The 20,482-nt window shown below is 45.5% G+C and overlaps 1 protein-coding gene across 1 annotated transcript; it reads right to left on the bottom strand.

Moving 5' to 3' along the window:
• Positions 1 to 691: 691 nt before the first annotated feature.
• On the bottom strand, positions 692 to 20,233 carry CPN1 (carboxypeptidase N subunit 1). The gene is made up of 9 exons (XM_063132464.1): positions 19,747 to 20,233; positions 17,282 to 17,478; positions 14,436 to 14,591; positions 12,130 to 12,312; positions 10,372 to 10,483; positions 8,542 to 8,681; positions 7,691 to 7,790; positions 5,820 to 5,938; positions 692 to 2,934 (listed from the first exon to the last, which is right to left on the bottom strand). The coding sequence occupies exons 1-9, from the start codon at positions 19,967 to 19,969 to the stop codon at positions 2,803 to 2,805; spliced, it is 1,362 nt and encodes a 453-aa protein (XP_062988534.1). The 5' UTR covers positions 19,970 to 20,233; the 3' UTR covers positions 692 to 2,802.
• Positions 20,234 to 20,482: the final 249 nt, after the last annotated feature.

The following is a 20,482-nucleotide window of genomic DNA, read 5'->3' as shown; positions in this document are numbered from 1 at the left end:
TCCAGTTAAAACTTTTGCCCATGACCATGCTCTCTAGTGGCCAGAAGAGGGCAACATATACTTTCTCATTCTGATGCTAGGTAGGAGCACAAGACTGCTGTTTAAAATCTCTGGATGCTTGGGGATGAGGCTTTTATGATTCCTCATTCACAGAAATTTATGGAGGGTTCAGCCTTCATCGTCTTCTACTTTTAATTCCCCTGTGTCTTCCCACCGCTTCTTCCACCATTTTCTTTCTACAACCAATCCATTAAGGAGGAAAAGGCAGAGTAGCTCCACAATGTTTTTTGATTCCAGAAGCCGTCTGACTGCAAGCATTCTCAGTTTCTGGAAAGCAAAGACATTCATGGTTCCTGCCTCACCTCCTGCTGTCTGCATGAGATTCTGCTTAATATTAAAAGATCTCACTGACTTTCTGCATACTGTCAAGCAGCAGCATTGTTACCAAAGTTATCGTTGATATAAGAAGGGCATTTACAGCCATGCATAGTATTATTGCATTATTGCAAACCAAGGCACATAAAAATAATTTGTGGGGTAGAAACTGAAGGATTTCTCCTTTACCTCCTTTCTTGCCACTTGCATGAAAATAATGGAAAAAGAATTTTCAAACCAGTATTAAACAGCCTCAGACTGATGCACAAATGCCCTCCCACCAAACCTGACCTCCTGTCAAAGCACAGTAATCCATAAATAGTAAAAGTGTGCATTGTGATATTATTTGCAGTAGCAGCAGCCATATGAAGAAATGTGGTCTGTTGTCAGAATTACAGACCAACTTTCAGTGAATTTGCTTCAAGCACTATATTTTTAATTGTTTTAAACACTTAGTATTTTTAATTCTTATATAATGATTATGATATTAGTATCTAAACTGTTATCTTTTTGATATCATTGTCATTATAATATTCTTATAACCTATGTCTTAAACAAGAATTTTTTTCTTCTTCTTCCACAAAGAAAAATGGCAGAAGATGTAACTTGGTAAACAGGAGGAGAAAGCTGTGTCAGGGCCACTGTACTCAGCAAGTACCTTTTTAAAATGGATGACTCAGGATAATGGAGTCTTAGAGAAAGACATTTCAAGAAAAGACTGAAGCAAAAGGGATCCTAATGGAAAGCTTAGATTCAGAACAACTCAGGTAGGGAAAGAATGAACATTTGAACCATGGTCACAGTGGGGTCTTTAGCCATAGTATGAGCCTGGGTTTGTAGTTTGCATGACAATCATGCATATGAGCATGATTGAATTGTGTTTCATTTGTCAGTGTGATCCAATTCTTCCATGCTTCAGATTGAACAACCAACCTTTATTTCTTATGCATTCATCCATCTTTTAAAAAGCGATGACAGCCAAACCCCCAAGGATTTAAAAAAATAAATGCCAACCTGCTTTGCAGTTTGTGGATGGGCGTATGTTAGTGTCATTACAAATGGTAGCCTAACAGAATTAGCCACAAATGGCTCTTCCCCATTCAATTTCCACTATAGGTTTCTTCATAGAATGGGTTTCTTCACATTAGTCACTCCAAAGGAGAAAATGATCAGGTCCACATGACACAGGAGCCCCCTGTGGCTTAAATTAGCCACAGTGGGTATCGTGTCATGCTGGGTACACTTCCTGCATAATGCCTGTGGGCACCCTTGCTTGCTGTGGTTTGTTGTGACATGCAAACCTGGTGTCGGGGATTGTTTGAGGGAGTAGACAACCCTCAAACAAGCTATGGTTTATTGGAAGGTTGTCTACCCCCTCAAACAAACCACGACGCCAGGTTCCCATGAAACCGCAAGCTTTGAACTCACCACCACTTGCATATTCAAAATGACGGCTGGTGCATTCCATTAACATGATGACTTTACATTACATGCAAACAGCCCCAATGTATATTTGGACTAATTGTGGTTAGGGGGCTTCTAAATTACCTCCAGTGCTCTACAAATTTGATGCCTGTCTTCACCCTTTGCTTACATTTCACATTCAGGAACTCATGGCTCAACATTCAGCTTTAAAAGATGCCTGACAACCTGATCCTAAACATGTTTTCTTGGAAGTCAGTCAGTGGGATTGACTTCCCAGTACATATGGCTAGAACTGAAACCTCAGCACATCCTATACAAAAGCAACAGTTATTGGTTCGGGCCGAGGGGCTCGCCTAATAAGGAAACACAGCACAGTTACAGTTCAAGACCATAAAAATGTTCAGGTGAACACTTGTTGGGCAGCAGCATTTTGGAAGGCCTGGAACAAAGTAAGAAACAAACATGAACAGGTGGTGGGGGTGGGGAAGCACTTCTATACCACATCCAAACTGGGAACAAGGCGCAAGAACATGATCTCCATCCATTAACAGATAATAGGCTAGTGCCAGATTTCATGCATCAATTTTACATCGGCACCCAGAATCACACATGCACACACACACAAACACACGTACAGAGTATACAAGGTGTTTCCCACCTATTCCAACTACATTGTGGTCATGTATCAATGGTAGCAGGCTGCAGGTGAAAATAAGATAACAGACAAGGTATCCCACCCAAAGAAAGGTGAGTGAGAAGCTTTAAACTGGTCAGGAGACCACAGGGCTAAAAGCATGAATGGCTGCCCTCCTTCTGAAAGAGCTTTCAGTCTGCACTGGAGTTAAATATTAGACATTTAATAAACAGTGAGGTCTAGGCTCATTTCATGTTTGCGAGGCTTGAGAGAGGCGTGGGTGCCTCTTAGAACGTTCATCTGCCAGCATTGTTGACTTCTCATGCTAGACATGACTCTGTCAGCTTTCATCTATCTGAGCTCTATCTTCACCGCAGCGTCTCCCATTGGGCAGCTCGCGGCACAACCTTCTTATGCAGAGCTTTATTGGTGGGCCCTTTGTCAGAAGCCTTCCGTGCAGGAGCGTTGTCCAAATTGTTCTGTCTGAGCTGGAAGCCCACCTGGAAGAGAGAAGACCACTCAACTACATCCAATATAAAGACATCCCAATATGTCACCCTTCGTACTTTAGTCCATTGGATCAGAGATATGGATGTTACTTGATTAACTCCAGAATTATCAGAGAATAAACCCTCCCGTGGAAAAAATTGCCAATTTAAAGAGGAACAACTCACTGCTGATACTATTCAGATCACAGGCATTGATGCAATGCTTACCTGAGCAAGTATGGATTGAGAGGAGGGGATGTTGCATGTACAGCATGCAACTGACTGATGAAACACAGCAGAGAATGAGAGTCAGTTGTGCATTGCTGTGCACAGACACAGCCAGTGACTCACACACAAATGTATAGGAGCATATATACGAACGAAGGAAGCTGCCTTTTACTCAGTCAGACTATTGTTCCATCTAGCCCAGTATTGTCAACACTGACTGGCAGCAGCTTTCCACGTTTTCAGGCAGAAGTCTTTGCCAGCCCTACTTGGAGATGCCAGGGATGGAATCCGGGGATCTTCTGTATTCCCAGCAGGTGCTCTACCACTGAGTTACGGCCCCTTCCAAAATGTATGATTCAAAAGATGGAAGCATAAGAAAGTTGTTTGCCTCAGGTGACAATGTCTGACCTCTAACAAAGCCTCAGCAAGGTTCATTTTAAAATAATAATAATTTTGTAGACCCCCATGGACACTACCCTTTTAAAAAAAAAATCCTCCCCTGGGAGGCTGGCATATTGCAAAGCATGAGCTGACAGCCAATCTCTGTTTGTACCTAGATTTCTGGGTAAAATCTAGTCGTACCAGTTTGCTCTCAGAAAAATGAGTATTTTGTGACCCGCCATGCCCATCATGGCAGCCATTTTAAAAATAGGCAAGTCTCCCCTGTCGCAATGGTGGCCATTTTGGAAGAGTGCCCACGATGCTCCCTCAAAATTCCAAACATTTATATAGGTTGGGGACCCTTGATTTAGGCTTTGATATGGAACAGGAAGGCCTCTGCTAGGCATCCAGCAAGCCAGCAATAACTGTTTGTCTCTCTTTCCCCAGCAGATGGCTCAGCCGAGTTCTGGGTCATGGCACTGCCTCACACCCCCACACCACATCCCCCTCTTCTGTCAGAAAGAGGGTTTCCCTGGCAGTAAAGCTTCTCAGTAAATCGTCAAAAATAGATTAAAAACATTCCTGAAAATCTGGCAGCCTTCTGTCTCTGAGAGCAAAATGACATGGGGTGGGGCTAAGCAGAAAGCTGGGGAAGATCAGAAGCTGACAGAGAGAACTGGGAAGGCTAGAGAGTCATAGGAGGCTCTGAGCTGTGTGGGTGGCAGAATGGGGCCTTGAGGCCCAAGAGGTTGGCATGCTGTGTACAGCCACTTGGTGATAGGGTAGGCGGTCCTGGAGGGAGTGTTAGGTTGACTTTGCTTTGCCAGCACAAAGAATTAATGCCTCTTGAACATTTGTTTATTTATGTGAGCCAGAACAGTACAGTTTGGTGACAGAGATCACTAGGGCTAACAAGGGATGCCGGCCACCTACAAAGGTTTAAAGTCCAAGCCCATCCCAGTCCCAAGTCACAAATGGGCACAGCAACACAGACAGATAATTATTCTATTACCTCAGAACAAAGAGCACCCACCCCCACATTTCACCACTGCCAAAGATGGAGACTTGTCAGACTCCCCTTCTTTTCTATGGAATATAGCTGCTTAGATAAAACACAACTCTATTACACAAGGTCCTGGGGAGAAATAAACAGCAGTGCAAAGGATGAGGGAGAGCATAGAGTGATTCTCCAACTTTCCATCAGAAAGAAGGGCAACAGATTTACGTTCTGTGAGATTCTATCTATACAGATTTATATCCCTCCCTCCAAATATAATTTTTCAGAGCAGCCTGATGGACTCTTGACAGGCACTTTGCTATTTTAGTTCTACAAAATTACAGATTTAGAACTGAGATTAAGAGTTTGGTATACTTAAAAGGGCTGAATAACTTTCACTCAACAAGAGGCCGGACCAATAAAAGAGGCCAGACCCATTTTATAACTTTGGACAGGCAATAGTAGAACCAGGCCAACTCTGGCTTTGAGGAAGCCCTGAGTACACCTAGCGGTGGGTGGACAGCAGCAACAGAGTTCCAAGGAACGCTCCAATCAGTGCCAGGCAGTTGGGTCTAGCTGCCATTTTTATTTCCCATAATGCAACAGTGTTGGGGGAAATTTAAATGGTTGTTGGCTGAGCCACCTCACACTGTTTGGAGTGCTGGGCCAGACCTTTTATTTTAAGGGGGCCCATGGAAAGGGCACTGAGGCCCCAGCAGATATGCAAGAATGCTACATGCTGACACCACCCCTAGCTAGCACAGCCTGAGGAGTAAAAGCTGTATTGTTTTTCCAGCCAAGACACAGCCTTCCCCAACTTGATGCTTTCTCACTACAAGTCCCATCATCCCAAGCTAACACAGGACCTAGTGATAGGGGTTGTAGTCTAACACAGCTGGAGGGTGTCAGGTTGTGGAAGGCTGCTCTAGTGGGCTACCAGGAACATAGAGATGCTCCTTACCTGAAGTGCCACCTATAGATTAACCATTCTTGGATCTACTGTGTATCTAGTGAATTGAGTGTGGTACTAGTTAAGAGAGACATAGGAGGGGTTCTGATGTGAGATTTCCTCCCTTCCAGTCTGGAAGAGGAGGTACACTTCTCCATCTCGGCTGGGCAAATGTTTCCCATTTCCCCAATATTTCCACATTTCCACTCATCATGATTCCAGAATGCAAGTCTCTGTGGGAGGAGGCAGTTCCTTCCCTTTCCCCCACCCCTGCTGCCCCTAAAATCCCTTCACGCCCAACTTGGGGAAACCTAGTGCCTTCAGCCTTGTTACAACACTCACCACTGAAGGCGCAGCTGGGCCTACAACCACCGTCACAGTCTGGGACTGATATCCATCTGCTGATGCAGTAACTGCATAAGTACCAGGCAAGAGCAGCCGGAAATAGTCACCCTGTTCACCTACAAGAGAGAACGAGATGCTGAAAAGATACAGAGGGTACAGCAAGAGCAGCCATCATAGCAGCCTGCCTGGCCTGGCCTCAACCCCAGAGGCAGGAAGTCCAGAAAAGGAGAAAGCTCTGGCCAGAACTAGGTCCTCAGCTGGTCCTCCTGATTGCTCTTCTAATGGGAGTGTGGAATAACAGATCCACCCATTAACACTCTTCCACTATGAACCCAGCTGAATCTTACGACCTGCTCTGTGCCAGCTCAGAGAACAAGGGTCATACAATTGTACACTTGCAGAACGGTTAAAGAGCAACCAGACCAACCCCCTGAACTAAAGCATTCTACCCCACACACTCAGCACCTCTGCTGTATTGGTCGACAGAGTGGCACGAGGAGACGATTCCAAGGAAACCACCACCCAATTCAGGTGTTGGGCCGGAACACCCAAGGGCAGAAAGTGTGTAGGGGGCTGGGGGTGCAAACTCCAGTCCTGCCCCAAATGCCCCCCTTTGCAACTGCTCCACCCCCTCCACTCCTGACGACACAAAGTTCTGAAGTGAGATTCTCTGCATGTTCAGCTGATGACGCAGGGTTTCCAGTTGTGTGGAGGCCATCAGGGAGAAATACACGCTTAGAATCCCTCTTCCAACCTTTTAAGCTGAATGTGTGATGGTTGGGAACAGAGGGTGCAGGGCTGACGCATACACACCCTTACATGCTCAGGCTGAATCCCTGAATAAGGCTCATGTCAAATGTATTAAGGCAGCCTTCGCCAACCTGCTGCCCCTCAGATGTGCGGGACTACAACTTCCAACATTACCAGGCAGGATAGCCATCTGGAGGACACCGGATTGGAGAAGATTGCACTCGGGACAGGCTGAATAAACAAATCTCAGTGCCAAGCTGGACCGTGTGTTTGCAGGTTGCACAGAACTCACAAGTCACAAGCCAATGTGACCTTTGAGAAGATCTAAATGTGATCAGTTAGACAATGAATATGAAAGCAAACAGGTACACTGGGATTCTCCAAAGAAAAATTGTTCCGTCTAATGTTCCATCTCTACTTATGGCAATCATTGATACCTCAGCAGAAGATGGGGTGGGGGAAATCCCACATCATAAGGAATTTTTTAAAAAAATCTCAGAGTCCAGTGGCCCACTCCTGACATATCAGATATTCCCTTTGGAATGGTACTTTTGGCTATCTGGAACATCACAAACCTACAGACATGAACACTTCCTAACTTGTGACTGCAGGTGTTGCTATACAGAGGGCTCTTAGCACTAACACTCAAAAGGCATTGTGCTTCGACGTTATCTTTGCCTTAGTCAATTTTGTTCTTGTAAGAAAAAAGAAGGAAGAAGTGGGAAAATATGGGAGGGTTAGAAGTGGAAGATCACTGGACTTCTTGTAAAATTCTGTGAATGCAGCAGAGCATTTGCATAGTAAAAGCCTATGGTTATGGTTAGGCTTCTATAACCACAGAATAAGGGATATGATCATAAGGAATTGAGAAAATTTCACAAGGGACTCTCAGAATCCTTCTTAGTCTAGAAAGAATCACTTGTATTAATGTTCTTATAGTAAATGCACTATTGAAAGCAGAGGAGAGCTGTACAGAAAGCAGAGGAGAGCAAATATACATTCTAGCCAGTGAAGATTTTCCTGTACATATTACAAATGTAGGAAATGAAAATAACAGAGAAGTGATTTAAGGATTAGTTAAGAAAATAGTTCTGGTCTAGGTCAAGCTGGATACCAACCTGAAGTGATATCATGGCTGATTCCTTCGACGGAAATGATAGCACCTGTGAGTTTGTTGTTGTTCTCATCTGACACCAGGCCTTTGATGCCCTGGTGAACCTGCAGAACAGAAACAGTGAATGGCCATAGGATTGGGGCAAAGGTGTTGAACCTCTATCAGCACAAGGGCCAAATTCTATTTAGGAAAAGCTACTGAGGCTGCATTCCAGTGGTGCTCAGGACTGAAGACAATAGAGTTGGGGCCAAAAAATACCAGCACATTTTAGCTTAAAGGATATACTTTCAGTAACAAAGCCTTAGGAGAGGTACCTCAACGTTTTAGGATGGGGAAAAATGACAGAAACACCCCCCCTTGAAACCACAAAATGAACAGAGGTCAGCGAAAGGGGTGGGGAAAGGGGAAAGGAGGCGTGGTCATCTAGGGAAGCCCCAGAGGGGCTGGATTGGGACCCCAAGAAGCCTGAGTTTCTTCATCCTTGGACTGAGACCTTGGCACCTGGGGAGAGAAAGGCAGGAGTCTACACTGGTTAGCAATCTAGAAAGCAGTTGGTGGGCTTTCCTAGCTCTGGAGTAGGGCATCTCCCCTCCTCCAAGTGATGAGCCATAGCACAGTAATAGAGCACATGTTTGTGTGTGGAAGGTCCCAGGTTCAATCCCTGTTATCTCCAGGTAGGGTTGTGAAAGATCCCTGTCTGAAACCCTGAAGAGCCATGCCCAATCAGAGAACCAATGATCTGGCTCTGTATGGCAGCTTCTTAGAAGCATGCGACAGAGATGAGGCCCATGCTGAGACACTTGCCAAAGGCCAGTAGAGATATGGGACAGGGTGACATCCTAGAAGGTCCGTTACCTCCTCTATGTAAGCAATAAGTGCCTCACGGTTTGCCAGCCACTCATACTCCAGTTCCTCCTGTGGTGGGAATTTGTTGCAGCTCAGTTCGAGGGTAATATCAAAGCAGTTGGTGAACAGGTAATTGAAGTCCTGCATCCCTGTGAAGAAGAGGGTTGAGGATATTTATTTGTTATATCAAATCACTTCTACCCCACATCCACTACCCAAATGGGGTCCTCAGAATGGCGTACAAACAAACAAAAGCAATAAAACAAGCTAAACAATAAAACAGATGGCAAAAATCATGCAGCGCCAGCACTAAAACAGCAGAAACCTAAGAAATTGAACAACACGAAAAACATCAGGCAGGACCAGATAAAATGCATTCAGACAAAACACTTGTCACTTGCCATCTGAATGCACTCCAAGCCCAACTTCCTGGGTCAGAGAATTTTGTTATCTCAGTGTTTCTGACGAGAACTCCTGATCATGTATCTCTTTCAACTAGGCAGAGAGACATGCAAAAAGCCCTCTCCTGAGGACCCCGATATCTGGATAGGTTGGACATGAGAGGAGGCAATCAGAAATCAGTGTGTAGTGGCTAAAGTGTTGGACTGTGAGTCAGGAGATCTGCGTTCTAGTCCCCACTCAGCCATGGAAACCCACTGGGTGACCTTGGGCCAGTCACAGACTCTCAGCTCAGCCTATCTCACACGGTTGTTGTTGCAAGGCTAAAATGGAGAGGAGGAGAATTATGTATGCCGCCTTGGGTTCCTTGGAGGAAAGAAGGCGGGGTATAAATGCAATAAATAAATAAATAAATAAATAATAATCTTAGGATTTTGAAAGCAAGGCTGACACCTTGGATTGGGCCCAGAAACAAACTGAGAGCCAGTTCAGCTGATAAAGTACTTGTCAGTAGAAGCTGGTGGCTCTGATGTCAGCGGGTTAATAAATCCTCTCCAAGTTTCAGTCAGAACTCTAAAGAAGCTATCCAAGGTGCTTCGCAAAGAGCTATCCAAAGTGAAAGGCACCTTGGATAGTTCCTTTAGAGTTCTGACTGAAACCCGGAGCGGATTCACAGCCCCACTGACATTGGAGCCAGTAATATAGTCATTTGACCAGGCTTCCATCAGCAGCCTTGCTGTCAGATTTCACACCAATTGCAGCTTCTGGACTTTCTTCAAGGGCAGCCCCACATAGTAGGGAAGGACGGACTTCTGGTTCCAGGGTCTTTTTTTTATGACTAAGACCTCAGATCCACTTACTATAGTGGCTTACGGCAGACACAAACCTACGAAAATTAAGGAACAGGGTTCTCATGGCTTCCTCTTCCAGAGAAAGAGGTGGGTAAGAAATAAATATATTATCACCATCATCATCTCATCAGTAAGGTAAGCACAAGAACACTGAACCAAACCCATGAGAATTTCTCTGAAATTTTGTCTACTTTGAATTTCTTCTTGAAAACAATTTATTTTCTATCAAATTGAAAGAGGATTGCCAAAATTTTCGGCACAGCACTAGTCTAAAGACAGCTCACCATAAGAACGGTTGCCCAGCACTTGGACAGCAAACTGAACAGGCAGGCACGCAGGTCACCTGATCTTCTGCACTATGGTGAGATATACTGTATTTCTATTTGAATTATAGTAATTGTTTCTATATTTGAATCTATAAATATATTAGCATATGCAAATTGGTGTCCTCTTTTGTCCTTTTTTTTTTTTTTGGTGATGTCTTTCCTTTTTCCCATTTTTTGGCAATTCATAAGTGGCCACCCTGCATGGACCATTTTCAATCCTTGCTTCCAAAATGTGCCTCTTTTTCTGGGTCCATTGGCCTTACCCTTGGTGAGTGAATACCAGGACGCCCCATTGGTGATGCCATCAGGAAAGATATCCCCACAGCTCGTGCCCCGGTGCATCCATCCATGGGCATATGAATAGCCCTTGGCCAGCTGCAAAGAAAATGCCATGCAGGTCATACATTCCTAGCTGCTCAATTTCACCCACAATAAAGGGTGCAAGCAGGGTCCAGATCCAAATTCATTTAATTGTGAACAGTGTGTGTGTGTGTGGGGGGGAGTAGTAGTTATCATCCTTTGCAACATCAAAACTGTGTTCCCCTGCCCCCCATTAAGAATACCCACCCCAGCATATACTGGGGTACACTCCAGTACTGCAGGGAGAAAACAAAGAAAATCTTGGACACAGTAAAATACCGTACCATAACTATTACAGTGTAAGAATTTCTGTGCACTATTAGAGTTATGTTAATATACTTCAACTTTTGATTTCCATAAAATATTCATTTTCTATGGGCAGTATCCAGTGCGGCTGTTCCACTTACATGACTGATGTAGTGCTTGTATAAGTGACCTCTAGTGCGATGTCAACAGCATTTGCAGGCACAAGAGTTTTCCCCACAAATCCTGTTACACCAGCAGACACTATTTGTGTTGCACTAGAGGTTGCTTACGCTCATGCTACATCAGTTGAGCAAGCAGAGTGGCAGTGTTGGATACTGCCTGTAAACTGTTGCTTTGCTTTGCTTTTAACATGGGAGGATTTCAAGCATGTGATTTTCCTACCTCCATTCTGAAATGGAGCTATACTGCATGATTTTTTTTTCCTGAATGTCAAGTATGGGGTAATATCCAATGTTAGTCTTAAGTAGAGTAAACCCATTGAAATGAATGGGGGCTTAATCATGACTATCTTAAGTTTCATTCATTTTCACAGGTCTACTCAAAGTAAGACTAACATAGGATACTACCCATGATGGCCTTTTTTCATCTCTGTTTTCAGTGTATGACGCTCTAATCTACTTAAGGACGAACAGTGGAATATACATTATTTTAAATAAATATAAAACTAAATCTGCCTCCTGGGCTCTCTCCTGTTTGCACAACCTGTTTATTTATTGTTATTCTGTCTTAAAAATTATTTTAGGTCACCCTTCATCCAAAGATATCAGGACAGTGTATAAGGCATGAATAAAATTAATCATGCTGAAAACATAATATACAATAAAACATCATAAAAAAATATGAGAGCAGCTAAAAAACCCAGAACAGACTAAAACTGTAAACCAGCATTAAATTGCCTGAGCACAAAACAAAGAGTCTTCATCTGGACTAGTCCATGAAAGTTTATGTCAGAATAAATTCGTTCATCTTTAAGGTGCTATGACTCTGTTGGTTGTGTTGCAATAGATGGTTGCCATCTAGAAATTGACCAAATAAGTCAGTCTTATCTTGCACTAAATTGCTAGTAATATCAATGCCTGTTGAACTCCTGAAGAGAGGGTATTCCCAAGCCACAGAGAAGGCTCTCTCCCTTGTCACAACATAACAAACTTCCCTGGCAAAAGTATATGGAGAAGAGCATCCTCTAATGCTCTTAAGACTTGGGCTTAAGGCTCTAGCTCAGCTTAGGTGGAGGAGACAAGCAACATCTAATGATGAAGAGATCCTTCCACTTCTAGATCTCCCCAAATGAGTTCTCTTATTCTGTGTGCTCATCAGTTTGGGTACACCCAAATCTAATCCATCTGGGTGTGTCCATGCTATACATCTCATCGTTTAGCTTTGCCACCTCTAACCTTCTTGAAGAGGGTGTCATCAGGGGTGGGGGTGCTGGTTACACGCAAGATGCCCCGGATTCTCTGCTCATGGGATTTGTCATAGGGGTAATTGGCAACGACGGCTCCACCATGGAGATTGGCTGAGAGGACAAAATTGTAGCTCTTCATCCACTGAATTACAGCCAAAGTCTCTGGTTCTACCTGGGAAGGAAAAGAAGCAGAAGAAGAGCCCAGGCCAGAAACACATCTGGATTTCCAGTGTTCCCAGTTTGGCACAAACACAACAGCACAGCCATCCTGAATCTTCACCACTTCAGAATGCAGAATCAGAAATGCACCTCGCCCACCAAAAAAGTTTCCTGGCTTTGGAAGGCTATCATGCATGTCGTTGGGTGCCTTTTTATGGGACCATGTTACACCACCCTGGTTACCAGTTTGTTTCTGGTGCACAATTCCTTTAAAGCCCGAAGTGGCTTGGGTCGAGGATACCTTAGAGTAGGGTGACCATATTTGGGAAACCAAAAAAGAGGACACCTAGTGTGTGTGTGGGGAAGCAGCTTTCTGAGTCCTGCAGAAAGTACGTTATTCCCCCACCACCTTAAAGAACCCGATTGGAGTGGAGGAGGGGAAAGGATTTCATTCTGCACCACCACCATCCACTCCAATTGGGGCCTTTTCTATAATGTCCACGAATGACCCACGTTCCCCTTTAAGACCTCAATTGGAGCTCGGGGTGGGGGAATGATGTGCCTCAAGAAAGCATGTCACTCCCTCCTGCCATGCTAATGGCAGCCTTAAAGGGGAAGGTGTGTCATTCCAGGACATTATTGAAAATTATAGAAAATCCCCCCTGACACTATGGAAAGAACAAAAACCAGGACAAATCCGGGTAAATCCTGACAGTTGGTCACCCTACCTTAGAGACTGCCTCCTCCCATACCAGCCTGCCTGTTCATTAAGATAAAGAGGAGAAGGCCTACTCTGTAACTCACCTATGGGAGAAGAACAGTTAGTGGGGACTAGAAATAGTCCTTCCTCAAGTGGCCACACCACTGTGGAACTGTAGGCCAACCCTATGAAGTTCAGATGGTCTCCTTTCTGACTACCTTCCACTGCTTTGTGAATACTCTTTTTAAAAAAAAAGAAAAAAGAGGCAGGCTTTGAATCTGCTGGGCTTCACTGGAAGATGATGTTTTATCCATGCCTACCTTTGTTATGTTCTTGTTATTCTTACTATATTTCAGTATTGTGGCATAAATTATTTAGGCTGGCCATATGAAAAAGAGGACAGGGCTCCTGTATCTTTAACTGTTGTGATGAAGAGGGAATTTCACCAGGTGCTGCATACAAATGACATCTGCTGAAATTCCCTTTTCATTTCAACTGTTAAAGATACAGGAATCCTGTCCTCCTTTTCATATGGTCACCCTAATTATTGTAAGCTGCCTTGAGTAATATGTAAGAATTAGAAGTGCGGGATATAAATCATTAAATAAATAACAAATTAGCAGGGAGAAGGGCTTTAGCATAGCCTTTTCCTCCATATGTTCATGGCCAAATCCAAGTTTGAGGAGGCTCTCAGCAAAGTTCCCTCAGTGGTATCCCTGCAGAGGCCTGTTCCCTGCTTTACTAGGCAGTGGTTGGCCACAGGTATTGAATTCTTGGGGAAATAAAATAGCAGGAGAAACTACAGCTGTGCAGGCCTGGAGCTTCTAACTTCTCCTGTCTGGCATATACCATGCCTAGTGTCAGCAGTGGTGTGCCTGCTGGGTCCCGAATATTTGCTCAAGAATGCCTTGTGTTGGCTCCAGGCTAGAGGAGGTTTTTTTGTTTGTTTTTTGTTTACATAAGAAGATGCTCAAATTTTTGATTCCCCTACCTGCATTCTGAAGTGGTACAGCCCTGAGAATACTGAGGCACATGCCTTTCTGAATATGTAGATTATTGGGTCTCAGTAAAAAACCAAGAGCATAGCAAGTGTGAGGAAGAAAGGGAGAAAACGTTAGCTCCTGCATCACTGAAAGAAGCCAACCACACGGACTGCACAGCCCTCACTGGTCCCTACAGGCCACCTGGACAGGGTAGGTGGGCAAGGTGAAACATAAGCTGAAGCACCCTGTGTTCTGCATCAATGGATTGGATACACTGAAACAGCACATCCACTCCTAAATTGGGACTAAAGCGAGAGGTGAGGAGAGGGAAGAAGAATACAACCATGAAGAGGAAAGCCTGAAGGGCCACAGCCCAGGAAGGTTGAGCCGGTGGGTGCCCTCAACAAGGTGCTGTTTTTGTGAAGCTTGTTCAGCCAGACAGGGCCTTGTTACCTGACTTTTCCAGTTGTCTGGCAAGGGGATGTGGTGGTTGCGTCCACCCTGTTTCTCATTGTAGTACATCATGGTGTTGAGGTCGGGAAAGTTACGGTTAAGGTCAACTCCATTGGCGTTGTTTCTCCCAGTGAGGTACCCTACACCACCTTGGCTCTAAAGAGAGAATGAATGAATTCACATATGAGCTCTAGGACTGACTGAGGGCACACCAAAACCTAACTCATTACTTGAGACGGGGAGATGATTTCTTCAGAAAACACAAGAATAGAGAGATCTCTTGAGAAAGTTCTGGATTTTGGGGTGCTAAGTACAGATAGCAAGTATTTACTGAGCAGGGTCATCTGGTACCATTTAGAATTGTCAGCAGCCAACCCTCATTTAAATTAGATTAGAATTTAATGGGAATATTTATAGAGAATATTTTCAAATAAATATGCTGCTTCCCCACTCAAAGCAGCTCACAATGCACAAAAAAACAGCAACATTGATTCAAATCCCCATATTTTGTGGTCAGGGAATCTTGCGGCCAGCTTGCATTATATTATTTGTTTCTTCCCTTTATGGGGATCTCCCATAAAGGAACTGTTATGAGAACAGCTGTGTGACCAATCTGTGTCTCCAGTGCAATTAAACAGGAAGTTGAATTGGCTGCAGACTTTACCAAGGGGTGTCCCAGGCCCTGCTCAGTATGGTCTCTACTTTGGCATTAAAGGACCAGGGACTACCGACTGCCAGTGGTGAAACGCAGAGCTTTGAAATGCACATGGGTTTCACCATAAGTTCAACATTCCAGTGGAATGGAAATAAATCAACAGAACAGCCAGAGCCATAGTTCTGGGGCCTTGTTCTTGAAGCTCTGGTGTAGATACCAGCATTTGGGCACAAATTCAGGATTGTTAAATAAGCCATTCTTTCTAAGTAACTGTCAAATGCTGAACCCTCCCAGCACATTTGTAGCCAAACAAAGAAGTTAATCTCTAAGTAAATAGCCTTTCTTTTGTGAATCAATCAAGATGATGATGATGATGATGATTTGAATCCCACCTTTTGCCCAACACTGGGCCTCAAGGTGGCCAAACAGCTAACAGCAATTCAGGTTAGAGACTTTGTCATCCTATGGCAACCTAGCGCTATCATCCCTGATTAAGCTGACACAATACTAAATAGATTACCTGAAGATCTCTTTGATAGATTTGCCACTGTTAGGAGAGAGGTTGCAGCAAATCTGGCGCCAGTCTGCCATATGGAAGTTGAGAGGCGTTTCCAGAACTGCCCTCAAGAAGGATCTTCCCCTACAGACGTCTTGTGATGGCCCAACCTTGTAGAATGCCTTAGTTCCTGAAGCTCCTCCTCCCTCTTGACCCGATGTCTGATCTCTGCTCTGACATTCTGGCCTTTCCCCCACCACTTCACACACTTCCTCATCTGACTCTGAAAGCTCCATCTGTCGAGTGTTTTATTGCATGCTCATTACTGGGCACTCATGGAGTTTGCTCAGGTCCCTCACATGACATTGCCTGCCTCCTGTGTGCCTTCCACCCCTTCTGGCCTTCCTTGCGCTACTCAAAAAAACCCTGGTTAAGTCCAATGTATTTTTAAACATGGAATTGCTGCTCTCTCCTGCTGTGTGCAGGAGAAGCAGCACCGTTAGAACAGTGGACTCAATGGGCCTTGTGCTCGTTCTGTACTTCCTCTCTTGAAAGAAGTAACTGAGGAACAAAAACACGGGTGGAGAAGCGGAGGTAGGGAGCGTGTTAACTCCCGGTGTGATGGAGCTTCACAACTGTTCACACGGCCTCTCGAGAAGCCTCTGCAAAGATGCTGATGGCAAACCTGTCCCCAATCCTGACAACATATTAATCTGATTTTGGTTGCCAGTCACTAGAAGAAAACCAAAAATCGGATCTGTTAAGGGAAAGGCCCAGTGCTAGATGTTTGGCTGTTATTGTGCCATGAGGGTTGGACTAGTCTGGCATAAGGGGTGGGCTTATAAGAGTAGGAAGGATAAGAACCTTTCCAAGAGACTCAACCAGGTGAGGATGTACCTGCGACATACTGATACATACATGGGATAGAGAGCAGGATAGAAAAAGAGAGGCGAGGGACAAAGACGAACCCACATGTCATTGATGTGTACCTACTTGTGATCTTCCAGAGGGACTTATCTTGCTACTGTTAGAGACAGAATGGTGGTACAGGTGGAGCTTCTTCTGATCTAGCAAAACCGTTATTGTATAAAATAGTTGTCCTGCTCAGACAGAGATCTGCTCATTCTGTCTCTAACACAGGGGCAAGTCAGGTGCCTCTGGAAGATCACAAGCAATAAAAGTGATGGCTAGATCCTGTATTGGTCCCAAGTATCTGGTACTAAGAGGTTTACTGCCTCTTAACATGGATGTTCCATTCAGCTATCATGGCTAATAAAAAGCCCCTTCACATCTAGGTCAAACATGTGGCTACCGTCCCTTCTCTGTCGCTGCTCCAACGTCGCTTCCTGAAAACAGAAAGTAATTAGTCCCATTCAGTCCGGTAGGACAGAGCAGCAACTGGACTTTCTCTGTTTTTGTTTGTTGTTGTTTGTTTGTTTGCAGTGCAACTAAGGCCAGAAGGGGTGGAAGACACGCGAGAGGCAGACGACGTCATGTGAGTAATCCGTGAGTGTCCAGTAACGAGCATGCAGTCAAATGCTCGTTGGATGGAGCTTAAAGTCTGACTTAGACCTTGCCTCCATGACTCAATCGAACATATATTTCCTCCCTCAGTGCTCCTCTCTTCGCTTCCCTAGCACAAACTTTTCCCATCACCATGGTTACAAAGATAAGAAAGGGATGCTTGCCTGGTACCTGGGCAGCTGCCACCTCATATCCATCAGGGTTCATTGAGGGCAAGAGGTGAATGCGTGTCTCGTGGATGAGCTGTGTGATGCGTTGATTGCCGCGCCGATACTCCTCACACAGGAACTCGGCGAGCTGCAGCAACAGTTCCCGGCCCAGCACCTCATTCCCATGCATGTTTGCCACGTACTTGAACTCTGGCTCCACTGAGAAAGGGAGGGATTTGCTGACATTGGAACAGAGCAGCCAGAACACCATACAGTGGGGTGGCTCTCTGAAAACACAAATCAGGAGGGAGCTGGGATGACCTACGCTTCCCATGCACGTTCTGTGATGATTCAAGGAAAGCTGTGCCTGATTGAGTTGCTGTAAAGCCTCACCCTGCCTGTGAGGCCATGTCTCCTCTGGACTACATGTCCCACCATCTAATGCAGGGGTAGGCAATCCAGTGCCCTCCAGATATTTTGGATGACAACTTCCATCAGCCCCAGTTAACATAGCTAATAATCTATGGATTATGGGAATTGCAGTCCAAAATATCTGGAGGGCACCAGCTTGTCTACCGCTGACTGAAAGTATCCCAGAGTCAGGGGCTTTGACCCCCACAGAGAATTGTGGCAGCAGTGTGAGATAATGTTGAGGAATCTGCGCTCCACCTGAGCTGCAAGAAGCAGTGGCCTATGTGGGAGAGGGGTGAATTTGGGGTGGGGTGGGTGGATGGACCTTTTTGGTGATACAGGATGGATGAGAGGATCCATTCAGATCCACAAGGTCGAGATCTTTACTCCCTTAGTTTGTACAGCCAGGGGCTCCCTTCCCCTGTTCCTTCAGCTCCTCTCACTGATACATCACATTCCTGACTTCAAAAGCCTCAAGGGGTTTTAAACTAAACCGCAAAATCAAATCAATCCTTCATCTTGGCCTGGCCTCAAATTCTTTCCTCTAAAACTGCTTCCCCCATAGGGTGGCCCCTTCAGCTCTACAAGCCCCCTCCAGGGTGCAGGAGTATGAAAACTCCTTTGTACCCCGACAGGACTCGTTCCACTCAGTCCCACAGCCATGGCACGATGAAAAGACTCCTAAAGGGGACATGGCAAAAGTGGAAGGGCAGCGTGCGTACAGCAAGAGTGCCAGCCCCAAAGCAAACACAGCAAGCTCAAAGGCGCCCCTCATGCTTCCCGACGACACCCCTTGCTCAAGTGTGCATCAGGAGTCAGCCTCTTCTTTCCCTCCCCCTCCTCCTGCAATTCCGTGTTGCTCTCCTTGAGTCCCCAACATCTGTCTAACCAGGTGGCCCTGTGGCACAATGTAGTGCACTTAGTACAATGGCTAGAGTGCTGAGCTTGGAGGTAGGAAGCAGAGGTTGAGATCCAAGTTCAGGATGAAGCTTATTGCCTCTTAGCGTAATCTACCTTGCAGGAGTGTTGTGCAGGGAAAACGCTGCTCCAAGCACTTGGGAGGAATGCTTTCTTATTTAGTTATTTAAAATGTGTATATACCGCCCTTTATCATATTAGATTTTTAGGCAGTGAACAAAACAATAAACACAAAAGACAGAGGTATAGGCAGCTCCTTGATCACCTAAAAACAGTTTAAACGCCTGGTTAAATAAAGATGTTTTTGCCTGGCACCTCAATGGTAGCGCATCTCTTTGGGAGACAATTCCATAACCAGGATGCCATTACTGAAAACACCCTCTCCTGTCTAGGTCTCACCTCAGGTGGAAGAATTACACAGAGAAAAGCCTCAGGAGATGATGTCAGATTTTTGCATTCTTGCCTCTTAAGTACAATTCTGGTGCCAATCAGCCCTTCCCTTTTTGTATCGTCAGCATCAGTCTCATGCAGTCTGCCCCATGCCTACTTATTCCAGAGACAGGCTTTACCAAAACAGCAGGAAAAGCTACGGAGCTTCCAGTGAGAGGAAAGACCACTGAAGGTTTCCTTCACCAACCAAGGTTCATAAACCTCTCTCCAGTTCCCTCCATTGGGCTGCTATCCTTTCTAGAATCAATGTAATGGACTTGAACCCCAGGGAGAGCTGCACTTGAACCCCAGGGAGCTGGGTTTAAATTTTTACCTCAGCCATAGACCTTAGATACTTCTTCAGTCACTTCTCAGCCTCAACACCTCCTCAGGTGTACAATGGAGCAACATTGTGCCCAGTGTCAAGAGGACAAGAGAAAGCACTCAGCAAGTTAAAAAAAAAGAAATGCCTGCCAAGTCCCCATGGCAAGTACCTGTCAACTGACCTGTTGGCTACATACTGTACAGTCCCTCCTCCCTCGACCTCACAAACATTTCTACTTTCCCTGCAAGGAGTGCCATGGGACTGCATGGTCTTTGCCGGGCACAGGGCTTGCTGGTTTTGAAGCCAGGGTAGTACTGAACCCCCAGTGCTCTTGAACTCAGCATGGGTGGGCAGTGCAAAAAGAAGCAAAAGTAGGAAAGGGCTACACCCGCAGGCAGACTTACGGAGCTCATGGATGCCAGGATAGTCGCTGAACTCTAGCACATAGAGGTGGCGGCCCTGGACGCTGCGTCCAATGCTGTACAGCCTGGTAATATAAGGGCACGAGGCCTTCACGTTGAACAGGGTTTGCACCAGTTCTTCATAGCGGTGATGGTGGAAGCTCACAGAGGCAGCCACCCTCGCCAAGAGCAGGGCTCTCCCGAGGAGCCAGAGCCACCGAGACATCCTTGTGGGTGGGTGAGCAGCTCTGCACCGAGGAGAGGAGAATGCCGGCCAGGCTCCCTTCCCACCAGGAGCTAAAGTGCAAACTCGAACCAGCTTGCTCCAGTTTCACAGCCAAGTGCCTGCCCACTCCACCTGTGGTGGTGGTGGTGGGAGGGGTAGCTCAGTGAATGCCCCTCACCGCAGGAAGAATGTATAACTCTCTGAGCTTTTGCCTTGCTATCTCACTCACTCACTCTCCACACACACACACACACACACACACACACACACACACTGACGGTATGCAGAGTTCCTGGAGCCAGAATCACTCAAAGCTTCTGCACGTTTGGAAAGTTGTGCTGAGTCCTGTTCATTTATTAACTGAAGGGTAAACAGGGGTCTGAGGCTGCCTGACTCTCACTGCAGGCCAGGAACCTGATCAAAACCTCACAAACAAGAAGGGGCATTGATTGAGGAGCAGTGGCATCTTCTCCTGAGAGCTCAGGACCTGGCCCGGGAATCCATTTTCAGCGC

Source organism: Elgaria multicarinata, chromosome 8, assembly GCF_023053635.1.
Source record: "Elgaria multicarinata webbii isolate HBS135686 ecotype San Diego chromosome 8, rElgMul1.1.pri, whole genome shotgun sequence".
Taxonomy (NCBI): Eukaryota; Metazoa; Chordata; class Lepidosauria; order Squamata; family Anguidae; genus Elgaria; species Elgaria multicarinata.
Note: the sequence above shows the minus strand (reverse complement) of the source record. Positions and strands in the feature narration are given on the sequence as shown.

Bases quoted from the DNA above. Each gene is read 5' to 3' on its own strand.
- CPN1 (XM_063132464.1), bottom strand. From the start codon at position 19,969: ATGTCTCGGTGGCTCTGGCTCCTCGGGAGAGCCCTGCTCTTGGCGAGG. The intron at 12,313-14,435 runs GTAACAAGGCCC...TTTCCTTCCCAG, and splicing joins CAGACAACTGGAAAAGTCAG to GTAGAACCAGAGACTTTGGC. The intron at 7,791-8,541 runs GTAACGGACCTT...TCTGTTCTGCAG, and splicing joins TTATTGCTTACATAGAGGAG to GTTCACCAGGGCATCAAAGG.